At 31.2% G+C, this 22021-nt stretch overlaps 1 protein-coding gene across 1 annotated transcript; it reads left to right on the top strand.

Moving 5' to 3' along the window:
- The first annotated feature begins 16339 nt into the window (after window positions 1-16339).
- On the top strand, window positions 16340-21505 carry LOC114304711 (uncharacterized). Its single transcript, XM_028249859.2, has 2 exons — window positions 16340-19265; window positions 20841-21505. The coding sequence occupies exons 1-2, from the start codon at window positions 16556-16558 to the stop codon at window positions 21266-21268; spliced, it is 3138 nt and encodes a 1045-aa protein (XP_028105660.2). The 5' UTR covers window positions 16340-16555; the 3' UTR covers window positions 21269-21505.
- The last annotated feature ends 516 nt before the right edge of the window (window positions 21506-22021 follow it).

The raw sequence follows: 22021 nt of genomic DNA, 5'->3' as shown, positions 1-22021 counted from the left end.
TAATCCAGGACGTGGGGCATCTCATATGATTTCCACGGCAAAAAGATTTTTTGAATTCCGAATTTACCCTCAGAGAAGACGACTAGACGTAGGTACTATTCTTCACCTGAAAATCCTGAAAAAAAATGCTTTAAAAAGTCTGTTTTGTCCCTTTTTTTTTTTTTTTTTTTTTTTTTTTTTTTTTTTTTTTTTTTTTTTGAGGGGGGGTGTTGAAAAAAGAATTGGGCTAAAATAGCCCAGTACGATCCTGCTTGTTTATCGGATATAAAAGTTGAATATGGATGTGAGACCAGATATAATATGAAGTAGGTATCACATATTTTTTTATCTCCCTATATTTCGTGTTTAGATGTTCCGAATATGAGGAGTTCATATAATATATGATGCAAAAAGGGGATATGCAATACTATTCCCATGATATTGTATATCCTCAGCATCAGATATAGCTCATCTTTTATTCAAAAGTAAAAAATAACTATTCTCCTCTTATATTATATCTTAACCAATATATTATTTTGGTTCGGCGGTGTTTGGCAACTTAGTTTTTAGGTTTTTTTTTGATTTTTTTCACTACAAGACAAATGTTTTACAAAATAAAAAAAAAAAAACCAATTCAAACAAAATATCACATCAAATCTCATAATCATTTCACTTTTTCTCTCACAAACATCATATCTAACCACAAAAACCCCAACTATCTTCCCAAACACAAAAAAAATTTCTCCAATAATATCTTACAACTAAAAAAACTTACAAAAAAACTCACTTCCCAAACATCCACATAGTATAAGTGACCCCACAGTATATATAATCCATATCATATCCTATAACATATTATATCACATCCTTATCTTTAGCTACTAGCGGTAACCCGTGCTATGCATGGGCAAGTAACAAAAAATGGTAAATAATGTTGAACATGCTAAAAATTAGCAATTAAATACTATGATATTTATTTAGATGGGTGTTGAAATAATATATTTAGTGATCTTACTGTATTTAATTAAATAAATTTTAGAAGAAAAAAAAGTTGAACTGAAAATTAAGAGTAAGAGTAGATTCTATAAATATAAGATATAAATAAAAACAAATTAAGTTTAAATTTGAAGATAAACTATAAATATATAAATATATATATATATATATATATATATATATATAAGAAAATTAGACAAATCCTAGAAAAATGAGGTAGAGAGAAATTCAGTAACTGAAAAAAAAAAAAAAGTTGAAATTTAAAATTAAAAAATAAGATAAGACAAACTTGAAAAGAAAAATAAAATCTAATATAACTCTAATAACAGAAGAAATGGAGAGGGTAATAATTAAAAAATTAGATAAAAGTGAAATGTCACTTATAATTTTTTAAAATTTGTAAAAAAAAACCTAAAATAAAATCGAGGTAGTATGTTAAAAATCAGATAAGATTTAAATGCCACTTATAATTTTTTAAAATTTAAATTTTGTGTAGTTAAAAAATAAGCAATTATGTTATCTTATTAGACAAATTTTAACTCTATTTTGTGTCTACTACCTATAATTTAATCAAATTTTGTCTTCTAAAGCTACTTAATTGAAATAAGAAAGAATAAAAAATTATAAGAATATAGAAAGTGAAAATCAGATAAAAATAGAATAAACTTAATTGAAATAAGAAAGAATAAAAAATTATAAGAATATAGAAAGTGAAAATCAGATAAAAATAAAATAAACTTAATTAAAAATCAAAAGCAAGAATCGATCCTGTAAATATAAGATAAAGATTAAAAAAAAAATCAAATGCAAATTTGAAGATAAATTATACGAATATAGAAAGAGAAACTTAGATAAATTGCAAAAGTAAAAGAGAGCAAAAAACACAATATGAGATTTAAAACATGTGCTTCTTTTCACATAAACTTAATTAAAAATCAAAAGCAAGAATCGCTCCTGTAAATATAAGATAAAGATTAAAAAAAAAAATCAAATGCAAATTTGAAGATAAATTATACGAATATAGAAAGAGAGACTTAGATAAATTGCAAAAGTAAAAGAGAGCAAAAAACACAATATGAGATTTAAAACATGTGCTTCTTTTCATATAAGATGCTAAAAATCTTGCATAATTGGTTAAATCACCCGTTTAATTTCTTTAGAACGTTATTTTTGTTCTCCAATCTTTTTGCCTAATTTCATATTGTCATAGAAGTTAGGTTTTGAGATTTATAAATTTATTTATTTATTTATTTCAAATATCCTTGGCTAAGACATAAATTGATGAAGAAATTTGAATTAGAGTCAAACTCATCTTTTATTTTTAAATATTTTGAAAATCTTTTTTCTTTAAATATTTTGAAAATCTTTTATATCCATGCCATAAGTAATTAAAAAGTTAAATAAAAAATATAAAAAAAGATAAGAAAAAATAGGAAAATAGAATGAGAGAAGAATGGATGTGCCACGTAGGAAAGAGGTTCATGAGATGTTAGGATTGAGAATTTTGATGAAGAAATTTGAATTAGAGTCAAACTCATCTTCTATTTTTAAATATTTTGAAAATCTTTTATCTTTAAATATTTTGAAAATCTTTTATATCCATGCCATAAGTAATTAAAAAGTGAAATAAAAAATATAAAAAAAGATAAGAAAAAATAAGAAAATAGAATGAGAGAAGAATGGATGTGCCACGTAGGAAAGAGGTTCATGAGATGTTAGGATTGAGAGTTTTAAATTTTTTAAGAGATCACTACATTTGCATAGATAGATTATGTATCCTCCTCAAACTTTTATATCCTATAACATATTATATCACATCCTTATCTTTAGCTATTATGTATCCTCCTCAAACTTTTATATCCAATCACGATAATCAAACGGGGTCTAAAAGATAAAATAAGCTAAAATAATAAGACAAAATATCACATTCAACCTATAATTATTTTATTTTTCTCTCACAACTATCAAATCAATTAGAAAAAAAAAAAAAGTAGTTAAACCAACTTCTCAAATATAACTGTTATAACCAAGTTAAAATAGTCAAATAATTAATTAAATTAGTCAATTAAAATAGTTAATTTTCCAAACATGAACTTTACGTATTTTGCACACATTTTCAAATTACATAAAATATTTTGTCTATTTTTTAGTGGGATATCTTTAATTCATTTTGTTCTGTTAAGTTTTGCTTTGCTCAGTTTTCAGGTATAATGACGGGAGAGAGAGAGAGAGAACAAAAATGTCTAAGACCCCCAGTGGGGGTCACTGGGAGTCATGTCCTGAGGCTTCCCATTGGTCAAAAAAAAAAATTTTTTTTTTTTTCTTTGTGATTTGGACGAATGGTACATTGTCACCTCACTGAGGGTCGACCCCCAGTGGGGGTCTGTAGCAAAGTCCGAGAGAGAAAAGAGTCCAGATTCTCGGCCGCCCTACCCGACAGCCCCCAAAACGACGTCGTTTTGGGGGCAAATTTTCAAAAAAAAAAAAACGCAGAGGAAGAGAGGGAGGAAGGAGGAGGGAGGAGGAGGAGGAGGAAGGGAAGGAGGGGGCCATAACCAGTGGGGAAGGAGGAGGAGGAGGCGGAGGCGGGGCGGAGGCGGAGGCGACGGCGGTCGGGCGACAATCGGACGGCTGGCGAGCTCGACGACCTGCGACGGCGAGTCTTCGGCGAATCCGGCTGGCGAGCTCGACGACCTCCCCTCCCCTTCCTCTCTCTCTTCCTCCTTCCTCCCTCCCCTCCCCTCTGGTTCTGCGAAGAAGAGAGAGAAAGCAAGAACGAAGAAGAAGAAAAGAAAAAAAAAATAAAAAAAACAAAAAACCCCCAAAGCGACGTCGTTTTGGGAGGCTGCCGGGTAGGGCTACCGAGTAGGGCGGCCGAGGATCCGAATTCGAGAGAAAAAGCTTGCTTGCTTGCTTAAGTTTCTACAACTACGGAACCGTCCGGCTGAGCAAGCCTTTCTCGCAGTACCATGCGTAACTCTTGTGTTTTGTTTTGTTTTTTAGAACTTTGCGTTTGTTATTGTTCATTGGCTTTGCAAAAGCTAGTATAGGTTTGGTTGAACTTTTTTTAAAGTTCAAATTTAAATCTAGAATAATTTGAAGGACTAAGATCCATCATGAGTCTCTATTTTGATAAATCAAATTATTTTTTTTGTACAGTATTTTGTGTATAACATTTACGAAAAAAAAGGTTAAAAAAATTATTAAAAAACTCTAGAGTTTGAGTTTTCTAACAAAATAAATTTTCAATTTTTAATTTTGTCAAATTAAACTTCAAATTTTTTATTTGTTTTTAATCTAAACCATTTGACTATTTTGATTGAGTAATATCGATGGAAAATGAATATTTTAGTCATTAAACTCAATAAAAAATTATATTTTAGACATTTTTTTATATATACCTACATTTAGTTTAATTCTTAAAATACTTTTTTTTTTCCATCAAGACTCAAAATGTAGGCTTTTTCCTTTTTCTTTTGTAATTGTTCCAAAAAATTAAGTTGATTTGATAATCATAATTTTTTCATTTTATCATGTTTGTCTCAAAAAAATAGGTGATTTATTTCAAAAAATATATTTGTCGTCTATTTTTTCATAAACAAATGAGATTATATGAAAATGTTATGATTATTCAATCGACTTAATTTTTTCATAGATGACATTAAAAATTTTACAATAAAAATTATTCGAATCATTGAAACGGAATCTATAATAAACTCCACTAACTTCTTAAATTTTTTAAATTTAAATTTAAACTTCAGATAATCAATGTTATGGGAGTCTACTACACATGCATGATAAGTTTGGCTTGGTTTGAGAGTGATGAAATATTTTCAGTTTAGTTTTGTTTTCACAATTTATTTATTTATAATTATTTTTGTCTTCTACTAAATTTTTCAAAATTTTGAATCCGATTTTTTATTTTTTAGGTTTTCCATATTTTTGTTTTTTTTTTTCATTTTTTAAAAAATTTTGGAAGCGTTTAGTTTATGCAAACTTAAAAACTAAAATAATTTGACTCAAATTTTTAAAAAATTGAATTGTACCAAAAGTAATTAAAAAATAAACAAACTTATAACCACACATAAAATTAAAATGATATTAAAATATGGTAAAAGTGACAATTTAGCATAATAGACGCCATTAGTTATGTCTGTTACCAATATGGTATTGACACAAAAAATAATAAATAAATTATAATAAAAATATGACTATTATATTATTATTGTTATTGAAAAATATGAGGTCAAATATAACTATTGGAAAAATGTGAATCATGTAAAAATGTAGTCTTAAAAAAATAATAATTATAAAAATATAATAATATTTACAAATATATAGATTTTGAAAGAAAATAACCCAAAGATGAGGACTTTGTCAGTGTATTGAAAAATAAAAAATCTACATTCTCATTTGATGGGATTTGGGAATGATAAATTGGGTGCAAATTTAACTCTTGATCTAATTTATACAAAGTGATTGCTCTCAAGAGTGTATATTGAAAAAAAACTAATTAAAATAATAAAGTTGAATTTTAAATAACTATTTGAGATATTCTTGTTGGAGATGCTCTTATTAAAGAGAGCATTTGGCAACAACAACAACAACAACAAAAAAAAAAAACCTCTTTTTCAATTTTTTTTTTTTAATCTTTAGCAATTTTTTTTCAAAATTATGTCAAAATATCTTACTTTTTTGGTCTGTTTTGTTGAGACAAATCTATAAAGTATATTTTTTTTTGGAAAAATTTCAAAAAAAATCACTGAAGACGAAAACAAGTCAAAAAAAAATTACTTATTTTGTCTTTTATGAATTTTTTTTAAATTTTTTTTAAAAATTATAATTTTTCGATTTGTCTTATCGAGTTGAATCTAGAAACCTAATTTTTTTTTTGAAAAATTTAAAAAAAAATACCAAAGACGAAAAAAAAGGTAAATTACAAATACACCCCTTAAGGTTTGATTAAAATACGAATCACCCCTGTAGTTTTGAAAATTACATTCCTCTTAAAGGTTTATAATTTCGTAACAAATTGCTTCTTTTATTAATAAATCATGATGTCAATTAATAGTTTTTAATGATATTAGAAATATGTTTCAATTAATAATTTAGGTAATTTTATTATTGTATTAGAGAGCAATTATGAATTTCATTTTTTTAGTTAATTCTGTTAAATAAAAAATTCTAACAATGGGGTATTTGTAATTTTCGAAATTACAGGAGGCAATCTGTACTTTAAGCAAACTTTAGGAGGTGTATTTATAATTTACCGCAAAAACCCATTGACATGTTAGTTTTGAATTAAAATAGTCACAAAAAGATAAAATAAACTAAAAAATTAATAAGATAAAATGTCACATTCTAACTATAAATATTTTATTTTTTCTCTTATAAAAATTAAAAAAATTTAAAAAATTTATTCTAAATAAAAATTTTTAACCTTCAAACTAAAATAATTAAAAAAATCAATCCACACGTCCCGAAAGGAGGCTGAGGATCAGCCAGGTAGAAAAGGAAGAAAACTAAGCCAAACCTTGATTTTGTTGATTAATAAAATGTGAGGTGGAATTAAAGAATGATTGATTATCTTTAAAGTTCTTTTTATCACAATGAGTAAATGATAGAAAGTATCCATCATATAAAAAGCTTTTCTCAAGTCAAACTGACAGAAAGCATAATACAATAATACAATGTTCATAATGAGAAAATTGACATCAAAACTCCTTTTTAGGTCCATTTTGGCAATATATATATGAATAATGTTTGAGGGCCCGAATCAATGGCTCGAATTTGGCTCAAAACCCAAAACGACGTCGTTTTGGGTTTTGATTTTTTTTTTTTTTTTTTTTTTTCTTCTTCTTCCTTCCTGTTCTTTCTGTTCTGCTTCTTCTTCTTCGTTTGAACCTGAGAAGCAGAGGCGAGAGAGAGGGAGGAGAGAAAGAGAGGGAGAGGGAGAGGGAGAGGCCGTCGCCGTCGTCGTCGCCGATAGCCGATCGCCGCGCCTCCGCCTTCGCCGCCTCGCTGCTCTGCTCTGATCGTCGCCGGCTCTGCCCCGATCGTCGCCTCCGCCCCTCGTCGGCTCTGCCCCGCTCGTCGCCACTCCTCCGCCGCCTCCTCCTCCATTTTTTAGGCCCCCTCCATTCCTTCCTCCCCCTCCCCCTCCCCCTCCCCCTCCCCCTCCTTCGTCTTCCTCCTTTCTCCGGCTGAAAAGAAAAAAAAAAAAAAAAAAAATAGGAAAATGTTTTTTGAGCCATTCGAGCCGTTGCCCATTCGGGCTCTGTAGCATAGTTGTATATATATATATATATATTGTTTTTAGTGGTTTTTTTAAATTATGTTAAATTTTTTTATTTTTTCGATCCGTCTTATCGAAACAAATCTAAAAACATATATTTTTTTTGAATTTTTTTAAAAAAATCATTAAGGACAAAAATAAGCTAAAAAAGATTGTTTATTTTGACTTATTTTTTGTCTTTTCTGATTTTTTTTTTTAAAAATTTATAATTTTCTGTTTTGTCTTGTCGAGCTAAATCTAGAAACCCTTTTAATTTTTTTTAAAAATTCATTAAATATAAAAATAAAAAAAAAGGTCAAAAAAAGGCATTCCCAGAACACTAACAGGTTTTTTTTTTTTTTTTTTTTTCTAAAAGCAATTTTTTTGGCTTTTAACCTCTTTTGGATTACACCACCTCTATATTTTTTATACTTTTAAAAAAAAAAAAAAAAAAGTCCAAAAGTCCGTTTTTAACATACTTTTCAAAATAACATTACTGCCCTCCTACAACAACAATATGGAAATTTATCAGACAGGGAGACGTTTCTTTCCATTAGGGAGTATTGTTGGACCTTCGTTGGCTTACTACGAAGTCTACATTGATAATTTGAACCGTTCACCGTGTAGAGTTTGTCCAATACTTCATCTTTACAAAAAATCATTTTGATCAATGGTTGACACAAATGTGATCTAATCAAGCGATTATTGACATTTAATCAATATAATTTTTTGCAGAGATAAAATACTCAACGAGACCTGCACATTAAATGTTCAAATAATCGATATGAACTTCATAGTAGGCTCGCAAAGACCAGGGCTGGCCCTAGACATAGGCCCACCAGGCCATGGCCTAGGGCCCCTCAAAATAGATCCAAAAAAGAGACTCCTATTATAGTTTAGTGTAATATATTAGGTATGTTTTAAATTCAAAAAAAATTAAAAAAGGCCCAAACTAATGTAAAATAAATTGACCTATTAAAAAGTTGAAAGATCCATTCAAAAAAATTAGCATTGTTATCTATTGAAAATAGACTCAAAAAAAGGGTCCCCTCCTATTATAGTTTAGTGTAATATATTATAGGTATGTTTTAAATTCAAAAAAAATTAAGAAAGTCCCAAACTAATTTAAAATAAATTGACCCATTAAAAGATTGAAAGATCCATTTAAAATAATTAGCATTATTATCCATTGAAAATGATTTTACAAAAAAACTAGATTATGCAAGTATGATTGATTTATTTACTTCCAAAAATGCAAGAAGAGTGAAGATCAAACGACACTTATTAGTTATTGTAATGTAATGTTAAGTATTTTTTTGTGATTTTGACGCAAATCTTTTGTCTTTTACCTTCAAATTTTTTTTTCATTTAATAAAAATGAAAAATAAATAAATGTGAAGGGCCCGAAAAATTTATTAGTTGATTATCGGCTTTAGACCCTAAAAATCTCAGGATCGGGCCTGGCAAAGACCCAACACCACCTTCAAACCCGATATGAACTAGAGAAGTCTCTCCCTACGAGATACTCTCACAAAATTATGTGATATTATGTATGTAATATTTTTATAAATAAAAATTATATGGATCATTTTTTATTTTTAAATGTGTTATTATGTTTTATCACCATTTTTTTTTTTGTTATGTAATTGGTTTGGAATATAATATAAATGATGTTACTTACCGAATAATAATTCACTTATACTATATACTCATAAAATTTACTAAAAAAATATATCTATAAGCCACATTCATTTTGAGATTGACACAATACACCTCATTTTCGAGTAATTTTAAAGGGAAATTTTTTTTATCATAGGTGACAATTTCCTTTACCAAATTTAAACATTGGGGCCAATACATTGACATCATTTCACTGGAAGGAAATAAAAAAGGAGAATTACACATCAATGGAGATTTTGTAAAATATTTACAAATTAATGAAATGTTTTTATGAATTTAATTATTAATATTTAAAAAAATTTCATTTATTTGATTTTTGGACAAATTACACTAATAGTCCTTATAGTTTGTATAGCGATCCGGGTTTTCCCTTCATTGTTTATTGTATTTCGGACTCGGTTCTGTAGATGATTGTTGTTGTCTGTATCGCGTTTCCGTCCTTTAACTCTTGTATTTGAGTTTTGAGATGTGTTGGGCAGGTTTGAAACTGGTTGATTGTGTTTAGAAACAAATAGTTAATGTCTAGATTTTGGCATCTCCGCTCGAGCGGGGCTTTTTACGTTCGAGCAGGCCCTTTTGCATTTGCTCCTACACTCGAGCAGGCAATCTGACGCTCGAGCGGGATTCTTCAACCTTCAGTATTTTTTTTCCTGCAGGTCATCGGACGCTTGAGCATCTACTTTCATGCTCGAGCGGGGACCTTCGTCTGCAGAACTTCTTGAAGTGTGCATTCCACGCTCGAGCAATGCTTTTCACACTCGAACGGGAGTCTGTGTCTGACGCTCGAGTGGGGCGTCCTACGCTTGAGCGGACTGTGATGTATTTCAGTCCGAGAAGAAACTTTTTGAATCACTTTTTCGGCCTACTCTCTCTCTCTAGCATTTTAAAACCCTTATTTGAGAGCTTCTCTCTCTAGAATACTCTCTCTTTCTCTTTACATTTTGAGCTAGATCTAGTGATCTCCTCACCCTCTTCCTTTTGATAAAAAGCTTAAGCTTCGTCTGGGCTCCATTTTGATCCGAAAAGTTGTGGGTTTGGAGCACTTTCGAGTTTATTCATCATCTCCTTTGGGTCTCTTCACTTGAGGTAGGGATAACCTATTTCTCTCTATAAGTTTTGACATAAATGTTGAGTATTTCATATAAATGGTGAGTTATGGGAATTTTGAGATGTTAGGGTTTGAAACTTGAAATTATAAAAGAGGGGTTTACTATTTTTGGGGTTCCAAGTGTATGAGTGGTCCCTAAAATGAAGTTATTGTGTATGATTGATGAAATTTGGCCTTGGGTGCAATATTTGAGAAAAAGGGAAAAAGCCGTAATTTAATGTGATTGATTAATTTGTATAATTAATTTAGAAAATATGGAAATATGAAATTGAGTTGAAAATCATGAAATCGGGAAGTTATAAGATTGAATGGTGGAGTTTGATTGATTAATCACTCACCTTTGAAATTGTAGATAATTTATCTATTTGATAATTTATTATCTGTTTAGAAATAACTGCTTTGGGCTATCGATGGAGGATAGTCTTGATTGTTGTAGACACTACATGATGATTAGGTAAATTGAAACTAATCTATTGAAATATGTCATTGAATATGACGAGTGGATTATAACATTAAATATGTTAGCGAATTGGTCATTGTATATGACAATTTGTTTAAATACATTGCATATGTATCTTGTATGGGAGGAGATAGGGGATGTACTCCATGGTTTGGGAGGAGATAAGGGATGTACTCCTAAACCTATTTGGGAGGAGATAGGGGATGGACTCCAGTGATAATTTAGTTGGCCGGAGTGTCCAGGGTGAAAGTCTTGAAATCTTACTTACGTTTGTATAACATAGATGATTGAAGTGTCGAAGTATTAATAGTATGAGTTGTAATCCCATTTTGAATTGAAGTATGGAAATGTTAATGATATGAGTTGTAGTCTCATTTTAAATTGATTATGATTGAAGTGTTGATAGTATGAGTTGTAATCTCATTTGAAACTGTCTAGATGAACAGAGAACCATAACTATGACTTGGTTTGAATAATGAAACGGAAAAAGGATTGAAATATGATTTATGAATATGGATTAGTCATGAAAGAGATGTACGTTTGTTTATATGAGTTAAATATTTATCAAATGCTAATGTTTTAGTTATTGCTCATATTTGGTTTAGCGTATCTCTACTGGGTTTTGGCTCACCCTATATGGGACATCGTTTTTAGGTATAGATGAGATGTCGCCTCCAATGATGTAGCTTGGGAGGTTTAGAAGCTGAAGGCTTATTTTTTAGTTAACTTTGTGTTACATGTAATTCAAGCCCACGGTTTAATATGCCTAGAGTTAGAACTCTCTTTTGTTGAACCCAAGTGTTGACTTGGAAAGTTGTAAGCCCGTAGGGTATTTATTTTTGTTGTCAACATGTAATATTTTTGTACTTAATACTCTAATAAATGGAAATATTCTTTATTCTCTTATGTCTATGGACATCATGAATGTTGGGTTTATATGTATTATTTTGAGGGCATTACAGTTTGAAACTTGTATCACCTTGGTTTCTGACTTGTCAATTGTGACACAATTGACCATGAATTTTAAATTTTGTTTTAAATAAGGATAATTGAAGATATTATTAGTCAATTTTAAGGGCAAAGTCGTCAATTTGATAAAATATAAACTAATTTAATAAAAATAAATGTCAAAAAAATATTTTTAAATTTTTAAAAATTATTTTTAACCGCCAAAGATAAAATTATGTAAAATTGATAAATCTTTTACGCATTTATTTGTTTATTTATTTTACTAAATTAATTTTTATTATGTGTTTAGATGATGATCATGTAATGTATAGTTGTTAGGTTTTTAATATGTAATAAATATATTTAACATATGAAATGTTTTTAGTTTTGAATTTTTGGATTTAATGAATTGATTTAATAATAATATCGAAATTGTCACCATATTTGAGTTTGAAAAAATAGAAATTGATTTAATGAAAATAAAAACAACCATCCATTACATGATCATCATCCAAACACATAATAAAAATTAATTTGGTAAAAAAATGTGTAAAAGATTTATAAATTTTACATAATTTTATCTTTGGTGGATAGAAATAATTTTTATAAATTCAAAAATATTTTTTTGACATTTATTTTTATCAAATTAGTTTATATTTTATTAAATTGACGACTTCACCCTTGAAATTGAGTAATAGTATCTTCGATTGTCCTTATTTAGAATAAGATTTAAAATTCACGATCAAGTATATCACAATTAAAAAGTCAACAACTAAAGTCGTTAGTTTAATTTGTCCTTAATTTTTTTCTTTTTGAAAAGATACATGTGTAATTTTCTCAAACAAAAGCGTACCGTGATTGACAAGCTTTTAATCATTAATATAATAAATAAATAAATAAATAAATATTGATATATAAAATAAAAATATATGAAGTATCATGTACTTCAATAATATAATGCGTCAAATTTAATGAGTAAAAAAATTATAAAATTTATTATGTTATCTCATGCACTAATTATGATAAAAACATCAACCTTATACGCTACTTTTATTTATTTATTTAAGGATTTGTAATGCGTGAATAAGTTGTCATTGAGCCATAACACGGTATATACTTAGGTTATTTTTTTGATAAATTCTCTTTTTAAATGTTTTATTTTATTTATAACTTATATTCTTTTTGAGTATTCTATTAAATCTTATTTAATATAATATGATCAAATCATCATTTCTAATTTTTTGCACATGTTTCTATTTTGAAACTAATACGTAATAATAATCTCTCATTTTTTTAGAGAAAATCTCTCTCTCATTCTAAAAATAAAAATCTCTCCCTTATTCTAAGGAGAAAATCTCTCCTACATTCCATGGAAAAAAAATCTCAAATTATGAATTTTGAACATTTTTATAATTTAAAAATTTTAAAAATAACACAACAAAAAATCTGAATGAAAATCAAAATACAATATGAATGTTCACAGTAAACAACAAACATACAACTAACTTTTTAAAAAGCAAAACACATACTAAAATACATGTTTACAATAAACAACAAACATACAACTAGCTCTTGCTTATATTTGTATACACACAACCATTGGCTTAATGTGAGTTGTGATAAATAAATATTAATGTGAACTTTTACATTACAAATGCATGCTGGTAAAATAACACATTGTTGTTTGCACTTGTATGACTATTTATGAATGTGAATATTAACATTGATTAATAATGTCATGATCACAATACCAATTGCAACACATTACAATGTGATAATTCACAACAAGTAATGACTCATTATAGTGTGAATATTCACACCATATAATAATCATGCAAAACTCATACAATAATTAGTGATATGTAAACATTCACATTATGCAATAACCATACAATCATCAGTCTACATTACACGCCATGCAACCCTTACATGTTTTTAATATTGAAGTTCACATAATCAAATGTAAAATATTAAAATATGATAATCCACAACAACAATAACTTCAGTGGATGTAAACGTTCACATTCACTGAAATATCTACCCAATAAGCATACACACATTGATACATAATACCATATCAATTTATTTCGAAACAAAAAGTTAAGTCCGACTTTATTGAACATACATTTGCTAACCAAAAATGGTGCTAACCTTCATTCAACAATTCTAAACTTCGAAACCGCAACAATAGAAGAAAACAGAGTTTCAAAACCACAATAGTGAAAGAAAACAGAGCTTCAAACTGTAACAATGGAAGAAGGTAGTATTTGAATGTTCTCTAACTTTCGTCCAACAATTTTGAACTTGAAAATCGCAACAATAAAAGAAAACAGAACTTTAAAACTGCAATAATGGAAAAAAAAAAAAAATAGAGTTTCGAACTATAACAATGGAAGAAGAAAATATTCAAATGTTCTCTTACCACCAATGTATAACCGAAACTCTTACAAAAACATATAATGGAAATGTATCTATTTATTCTTCCAATATCTCTAATCACCAAAACTTCCAAAATAGAAATAACAATATATGAAAAACGTTATTTCCTATTGTGTATAATACTTACTATCAAAATAGAATAAAGGGCATAATAATCGCAAGAAAATTATAAATAAGGCGAAAAGAACCTCCTGGGATACAAATCTAAATATATGGGATTTGATGGAACACAAGAAAACATTGTAGGTTTATTGGGCTATCAATCTACTAAAAAAGATTTATAAATAAATCTCTCTAGAAAAATTAAGATTATTAATTCAGAAAAATGAATCAATAATTAACAATGATTAATAAATAATTTACAATCATTGTACCTATAATTTATATCTTACTAATTTTAAATTTACAACACACTCACTTTGAGAGTATTTTTGTTTATTATAATGGATCTAATTATAATTAGGGGTGTAAATTTGGCCTAGCCGGCCCATGTTGAGCCTCATAAGCTCCTGCTTATATTCGGGCCAGGCCGATCCACGGGCCAAAAAATTAAGCCTAGGCCCAGGCCCAAGCCTAGGGGTATTCGGGTCTTGGGCGGGTTGGTGGGCCAGGCCTCGGGCCGGCCTAATGGGCTTAGGCCTGACCAAATATTTTTTTTAAAGTTTTTTTTTTACCAAAATTTTATTATTTTCCATTAAAAAATACACTGGGCCTAGGGCGGGTTAGGTTTTGAGCCAGGCCTTAAATGGGCCTTAAGCAGGCCTATGGGCTAGACCGGACTTTAAAATGATGGCCTAGGCCCTGGCCTAGGAGCTCGAGCTGGGCTCGGGCTTGAGCCCAAGCGGGCCTAAACGGGCCCGGCCCATCCTGGGCCACGGGCCATTTTTACACTTCTAATTATAATAGAAAAGAATGTGGCGCAATTGTCATGGTCCAATAACTTAAAATTCGTTTGACAACATTACCTTTTAGCTTAAAAGTTAAAAAGTCACCAAAAAATCAAAAAAATCAACAACTTATACTAAAAAGTCAATGATTTAATTTTCTCTCTACTTTTTATACATCTTTTCGTAAAAAATTAAAAAGTCATTCCAAACATACTAATTTTTTTTATATCATATTTTAGCGAAAAAATTAAAAAATTACTACAAAAGTATGTTCTCAAACAAGACCGTAGTGTCACATAAGGCTAAGCTGACCTAAACTCATACTCTTGTATGTTGGAATTAGTATCGTACAAAATACCATTTAATTCGCTAAAATTATATCGATCTACATCAATTTGTACCCTTCTATTACGGTTTAAACTTTAAATTTTATAATTTGCTTTCAAAATTGCTCCGCTTTGCTATAGTTAATATATATATATATTTTAATTTATAATGAAATATCAAAATAAAAATGAATGTGAGAGAGATTTAATATGTGAAATTTATTACAAATTAATAATTATATAAATAAAAAATATTATGTAAAATTAATTTGTATTATATATATGAAAAATATTATATAAATTAATGTTATATTTTAAACAAAAAATTGATAATTAATTAAAATATTTTTTAATTTATCAATTCATTTTAAAACACTCAAATCATAATTTATTAATTCATTAATTTATTAATTTACTATTTAATATATAATTTTCCTCTTAAACTATTCCACTACGCAAATAAACATGTTGAATAACGTTGGGAAATTGAAATAGCTTTCTTGGATCCTGTGACTGTGGGAGAGATAGACATTGTTCACTCACTATTGCCAAAATTTATCAAAATGCTAGCTAGCTAAAGATAAAGTAACCAAGGAATGATGAAAAGTAGAAAGAAAATTTAAAAAAGAAAAGGAAAAAGAAATCCCAAGAAAACAAAAAGTATTATGGGAGAGAGCACACAAAGGTAAAAACCACTTATGAGAGACAGAAAAGAAGGCAGAAGAAACAGAGTGAAAGAGGATGAGACTATTCAAAATTTAAAATCTTTATAACAAATGTATTCTCTGAATCTAGGATTGGTTTAGGAGGTAGGTTAATATTTTGATATTTTGACATTTTAACTATTTTAGTATGGGATTAAAAATTTTCGTTTAAGATTGATTTTTTAATTTTTTTTTAAAAATTTTTGTGAAAAAAAAAATAAGTAATCATAATTTGAATTTGACATTGTATTTTTAACTAATTTTATATTTTTATAACTATTTTAACTCAAATTATCTCAAACCGTTATACCAAACGAGTGCCTAATTATAAATTTCAATAACAGAGTGAAAGGGAGAAAAGATTTATGTTATATTTAAAAGAAATTATTTAAATTTAAAGTTTATATATCATAATTATTATGGGTATAAATAAGTTTAAATATATATTACACATTTCAAATTTTGAATAAAAAAAACATAACATTTGTGAAAACTTTAGTAGTAGAAATTTGAGTTACAAATAAAACTACTAAAAGTTGTAGAAAGTAACAGTGATAGTTTCACACACTCTCTCTTCTTTCTCTATCTTCAAATTTCACAACAAACAGAACCCACCGATGAAACAAATCATCATGAAACACCCTTTGCACCCAACACTCCAAAAAAGCATTTCTATTCCTCATCAAAACCTTCCATCCCATAAATTTACAAATCTTAACTCAATCCACCTCTCACCCACAACCCCCCCAAAACCATGAACTACCCTTCTTTCCCTCTCTTTCTCACCACATTCTCACTAATCCTCTTTCTTAGAATATCCCAAGTTACTACCACCATCACCGCTACTGCTGCCACCGTCTCTACGACGCTCCCTCCCCAATTAATCTCTCTCCTCTCTCTAAAATCCTCGCTCAACGACCCTCTCAACACATTCCATGACTGGAACCTCACTGCCACCGCCACCGTCGCCGCCGCCGCCACCTCAAACACTCCTAGTTCCCAACCCGTTTGGTGCTCGTGGTCCGGTGTAAAATGCGACCACCGGGCCTACCAAGTCACGTCACTCGACCTCTCCGGACGCAACCTCTCCGGCACGTTTCCCCTCCAAATCCGATACTTAATGCACTTACATCACCTCAATTTAAGCACAAACTCATTCGACGGTCCTTTCTCCGCCATCATCTTCAACCTACCGTTCCTCCGAACTGTCGATATTAGCCACAACTACTTCAATTCGACATTCCCTCCCGGTATATCAAGACTCAAATCTCTCACTGTCTTCAATGCCTACTCCAACAGCTTCACCGGCCCTATTCCACCGGAGATCACTTCGCTCCGCTCCCTCCGAATCCTCAACCTCGGCGGAAGCTACTTCGACGGTTCCATTCCGGCCAGTTTCGGATATTTCCCGAATTTAACATTCTTAAATCTCGCCGGAAATCTTCTTACGGGTCCAATTCCTCCAGAGATGGGTTCTCTGCCTCGGCTCGAGCGGTTAGAGATCGGATACAACGAGTTTACCGGCGGAGTTCCGGCAGAGTTTGGAAATTTACCGAATTTCAAGTACTTAGACATCTCCTCTGCGAATCTCTCTGGCCAACTCGCCCCTGAACTCGGCAATCTGACTACACTCGAGACCTTGCTGCTCTTCAAGAACCACTTTTCCGGTTCCGTTCCGGCGAGTTTCGCGAAATTACAAGCTCTCAAGGCTCTTGACTTGTCAGACAACCAACTTTCCGGGCCTATTCCGGCCGGAATTTCATCACTCAAAGAGCTCATCGTTCTGAGTTTAATGAACAATCAACTTTCCGGGCAAGTACCAGATGGTATTGCTGATCTTCCAAATCTCCAAATGCTGTTTCTCTGGAACAATTCACTCACCGGAGCTTTACCGGAGAAATTAGGGTCGACCCAGATGTTGCAAAAGCTTGATGTTTCGTCGAATTCGCTTTCCGGTCCGGTACCTCCATATATCTGCTTCGGAAACATGTTACTTAGACTCATTCTTTTCGGAAACAAATTCACCGGTGAGCTTCCTTCATCGCTCGTAAATTGCACCTCCTTATCAAGGGTTCGAGTACAAGACAACAATCTCAACGGTTCAATTCCATTTGGGTTTGGTTCTTTGCCCAACTTGACATACATAGATTTGAGTAAAAACAACTTCACCGGTGCAATTCCTAGAGATTTCGGCAATGCGGCCACGTTAGAGTTCTTGAACGTATCAGAAAATTCGTTCAACTCCGAGTTGCCGGACAATATATGGAGCGCGCCGAATTTGCAAATATTTTCAGCTTCTTCTTCTAAGCTCACGGGTCGAATTCCGGACTTCATTGGTTGTAAAGGCTTGTATAAGATTGAATTAGAAGGTAATAGTTTGCATGGAAGCATCCCTTGGGACATTGATCATTGTGAGAAGCTGATTTACTTAAATTTGCGTCATAATTCACTTTCGGGGATTATCCCGTGGGAGATATCGACGCTTCCATCAATAACCGATGTTGATTTATCCTACAATTTCTTGACCGGGACGATACCTTCGAATTTCGACAATTCTAGCACACTCGAAGCCTTCAATGTTTCGTATAACAATCTCACCGGAGAAATACCCATGTCCGGGACGATTTTCCCGAAACTCCATCCCTCGTCGTTTATTGGCAACGAAGGTCTCTGCGGAGGAATCCTCCTAAAGCAGTGTGACACTAACGGTCTCGTCGCCGGAGCTGCGGAGGTCAAGCAACAGCCGAAGAAGACTTCCGGTGCAATCGTGTGGATCATGGCGATCGCCTTCGGGATCGCTCTATTTGTGCTTATCGTTGCTAGTCGTTGCTTCCGGGCAAACTACAACCGTCGATTTTCTGGCGATCGCGAGATCGGACCGTGGAAATTAACCGCCTTCCAACGGTTGAATTTCACGGCGGATGATGTGTTGGAGTGCTTATCAATGTCTGATAAGATCTTAGGGATGGGATCTACTGGAACAGTGTATAAAGCCGAGATGCCAGGTGGAGAGATCATAGCGGTAAAGAAACTATGGAGCAAACACAAAGAAACGATCAGGAGGAGACAAGGTGTGTTAGCTGAAGTCGAAGTGTTGGGCAATGTGAGGCACCGAAACATAGTGAGATTGTTAGGGTGTTGCAGCAATAACGAGTGCACGATGCTACTCTACGAGTACATGCCTAATGGGAGTTTAGATGACTTGTTGCATGGTAAGAACAAGCGGGATAATTTGGCGGCGGATTGGCTGACTCGGTATAAGATAGCCTTAGGCGTGGCTCAAGGGATTTGTTATCTCCACCATGATTGCGACCCAGTGATCGTTCATCGTGATCTCAAACCCAGTAATATACTATTGGACAGCGAAATGGAGGCTAGAGTGGCTGATTTTGGTGTGGCCAAGCTAATCGAGAGTGATGAATCTATGTCAGTCATTGCTGGTTCCTATGGCTACATTGCACCAGGTACGTATTTGATTTTTTTGATAATTTTTGTTTGGTGACGATTTTTTATTACTATGCGTCCAGAATATACGTACATTAGTGGGTCTAATTATTTTGTTTTCACTGTGTAATTCTTGACATTGTGCGTTTTGTTGGGTGACAAATTTGGATATTGTAGTATCTAGATTGTCTCCCATCATGAAAACTGGAGTTCGTTACACAAATACATTAATGATCAAATTCAATGCTTAAATTTGATATCCCAAAGTGTAACGGTGATATTACATATACCAATTGATATATTAGTTAGTATAGCAACATAGTCATGACATTATTATTTTAAAACTATGACCCCATCTATTATTCCAATTACAAAAACTCAAAATCTTTAAAATTATGTCACATCATCTGTTGGTATACTAGTTAGTATATCAATTGGTACTTATAGCATTATTCAAAATGTAATCCATTTTTTTTTTTTTTTTGGCTAAGAAAATTTAATATGAGAGTGAGGAAGAAATATTTCCGCAACTTCATCAAAGAAGAGGAACTACCAAAAATAAAGAATAAAAAAAATAAAATAGCAAAGAATTCAAATGTGTAGGGCAGATTGAATAAGTATAATTTATATATTTTAAATTTAAGATATTTTTCTGAATAAATATAATAGAAAAGGTGCAGAACCAACAATTCTTTTAACATATTATCATGAATATATAAAATTAGGTATAAAAGTAGAGGATTTACATTAACAAATATTTTTTAGGCTCAATACTTTACAGTTAATTATAAAAATAAAAATAAAAATAAAAATTTTGTAAGAAATCTGTGAAATAACATTTAAATTATTTATTTATTTATTTATTTTCAATTAAAAGCTTTAACACGTTGCTACAGTGCGCCACTGGAATGAGACGTGGGTGTGGTGCACCACGGACCGAGCTGAACCTGAAGTCATCGTTACTGTTCCGGTAGATTTGCGCACTATTGCGCGTGAAGTGGCGCTTTTTCTTTTTGCATTCTCTTTACTTCTTTCAATGGGCCCACAAAAGATCAGGCGATGCTAAAGCCTTTAAGAGCCACCCACATTCTCTTCACTTGGTGACTTTTCCTCAAAAGTCAAACATTTTGGGCGGCAATGTCCTTTTATTTTTATTTTTATTTTTTTTGAATGGAAAATTTTATGCTTATAATTTTTTTTTTTGGGTATATATCAATATAGTTTAGAATGATATGTTAATGATAATTTAGTAATTAAAACTTATTTTGATGGATTATTTGTTCGGAATTGATAAGTAAAAAAATTAGACACATTGGCCTATAGTTAATTTTTGTAAATTGTCATTCTTTGTAGTTCATTATTTTTAAAAAAAAATGATATATAAGTAGAATTTTTATACTAGAAAAATCGTTCATAATGGTGTGACCGTGAGATTTTTGAAATTATAAGTAACAACAACAATTGCTTTAACTTGAAATGAAAGAACAACCGAAGGATATATCATTTGGTATGAAAGTTTATATGGCATTGCTCTTATGCTTTTTGAATGGATAGTTTGTCTCATTGGGTCATTAACGATGTGTTTGGTTTTCTAGAATATGCCTACACATTACAAGTTGACGAGAAAAGTGACATTTACAGTTATGGGGTGGTGTTGATGGAGATGTTAATCGGGAAGAGATCAGTCGACTCGGAATTCGGTGATGGCAATAGCATTGTGGATTGGGTGAGGTCAAAAATGAAGACCAAGGATGGCCTTTACAGTGTGCTAGACAAGAATGCTGGAGCGTCATGTGTTTTAGTGAGAGAGGAAATGATGCTATTGCTAAGGGTTGCATTACTTTGTACTAGCCGGAACCCTGCTGACCGGCCCTCAATGAGGGATGTCGTGTCAATGCTGCAAGAAGCCAAGCCTAAGCGGAAATTGCCCGGAAATGGTGGTGGGCGTGACAATGCAACTGGTGGTGGTGATGGCGGTGGTGGTGCTAATCCTTTGGCACAAAAAGCAACTGTTGAATGTTAATATAATTGGTTTTAAGGGTTTTTTCTTTATTTTATTTTATTTTATTTTTTTCAAATTGTGGGGATTGGTATAGGAGAAGTGATTTTTTTTTTTTTTTTTTTTTTTGTTTTTAAATTTGCAATGGAATTTCACAAGTGTTGTGATTTTGCTGGTGATGTGTTATGTTGGGCAATGCTCCTTAACATCAAGGATTAGTGTTTCATTACATTAAGATATAAATATTAGTGTTTGTTGCAATCCTGTTTGATACAATTTCTTTCTAGCTAAAAGTTTATAATTTAGGGAGATTATTGGGCTCTCAATGGGGGCAATCTTGATAATTGTAAGGTATTCAGAATAGATTACTCATTTATAAAATCATATTTGATTAGATAATCATATCTACATAATTATGTTTATCTTCAATATATATATAACATATGTGATTTGGTCATATATCTACAATTTTTTGATTAATAGCATTTTTACTTGATGATCTTCTTGAATGGCTCTACAAATGATTTGCACGAGTCAACAAAACGGATTCAATGACGAGCCCACCGAATTATCAACTGGAGAGAATCTTATCCCATAATTTAAATACAAGTTTTTTATTTTATTTATTTTAACAAACAATTTATATTATCCAGAGGGGTGAGGAGGGGAAAGGATGGGGTTTAAACCAATAATCTCAGGGTTAATTACACTCAGTACTCATGTATTTTTATCAATATTTTATTTTAGTCCTTCTATTTTTAATTTTCATTAGCCTTA

This window comes from Camellia sinensis, chromosome 8 (genome assembly GCF_055761805.1).
Source record: "Camellia sinensis isolate YWXY chromosome 8, ASM5576180v1, whole genome shotgun sequence".
NCBI lineage: Eukaryota > Viridiplantae > Streptophyta > Magnoliopsida > Ericales > Theaceae > Camellia > Camellia sinensis.
This window is presented reverse-complemented; position numbering and strand designations above follow the sequence as displayed.

Coding starts and splice junctions, on each gene's coding strand:
- LOC114304711 (XM_028249859.2), top strand. CDS start 16,556: ATGAACTACCCTTCTTTCCCTCTCTTTCTCACCACATTCTCACTAATC. Junction 19,266..20,840: donor CTATGGCTACATTGCACCAG/GTACGTATTTGA, acceptor TTGGTTTTCTAG/AATATGCCTACACATTACAA.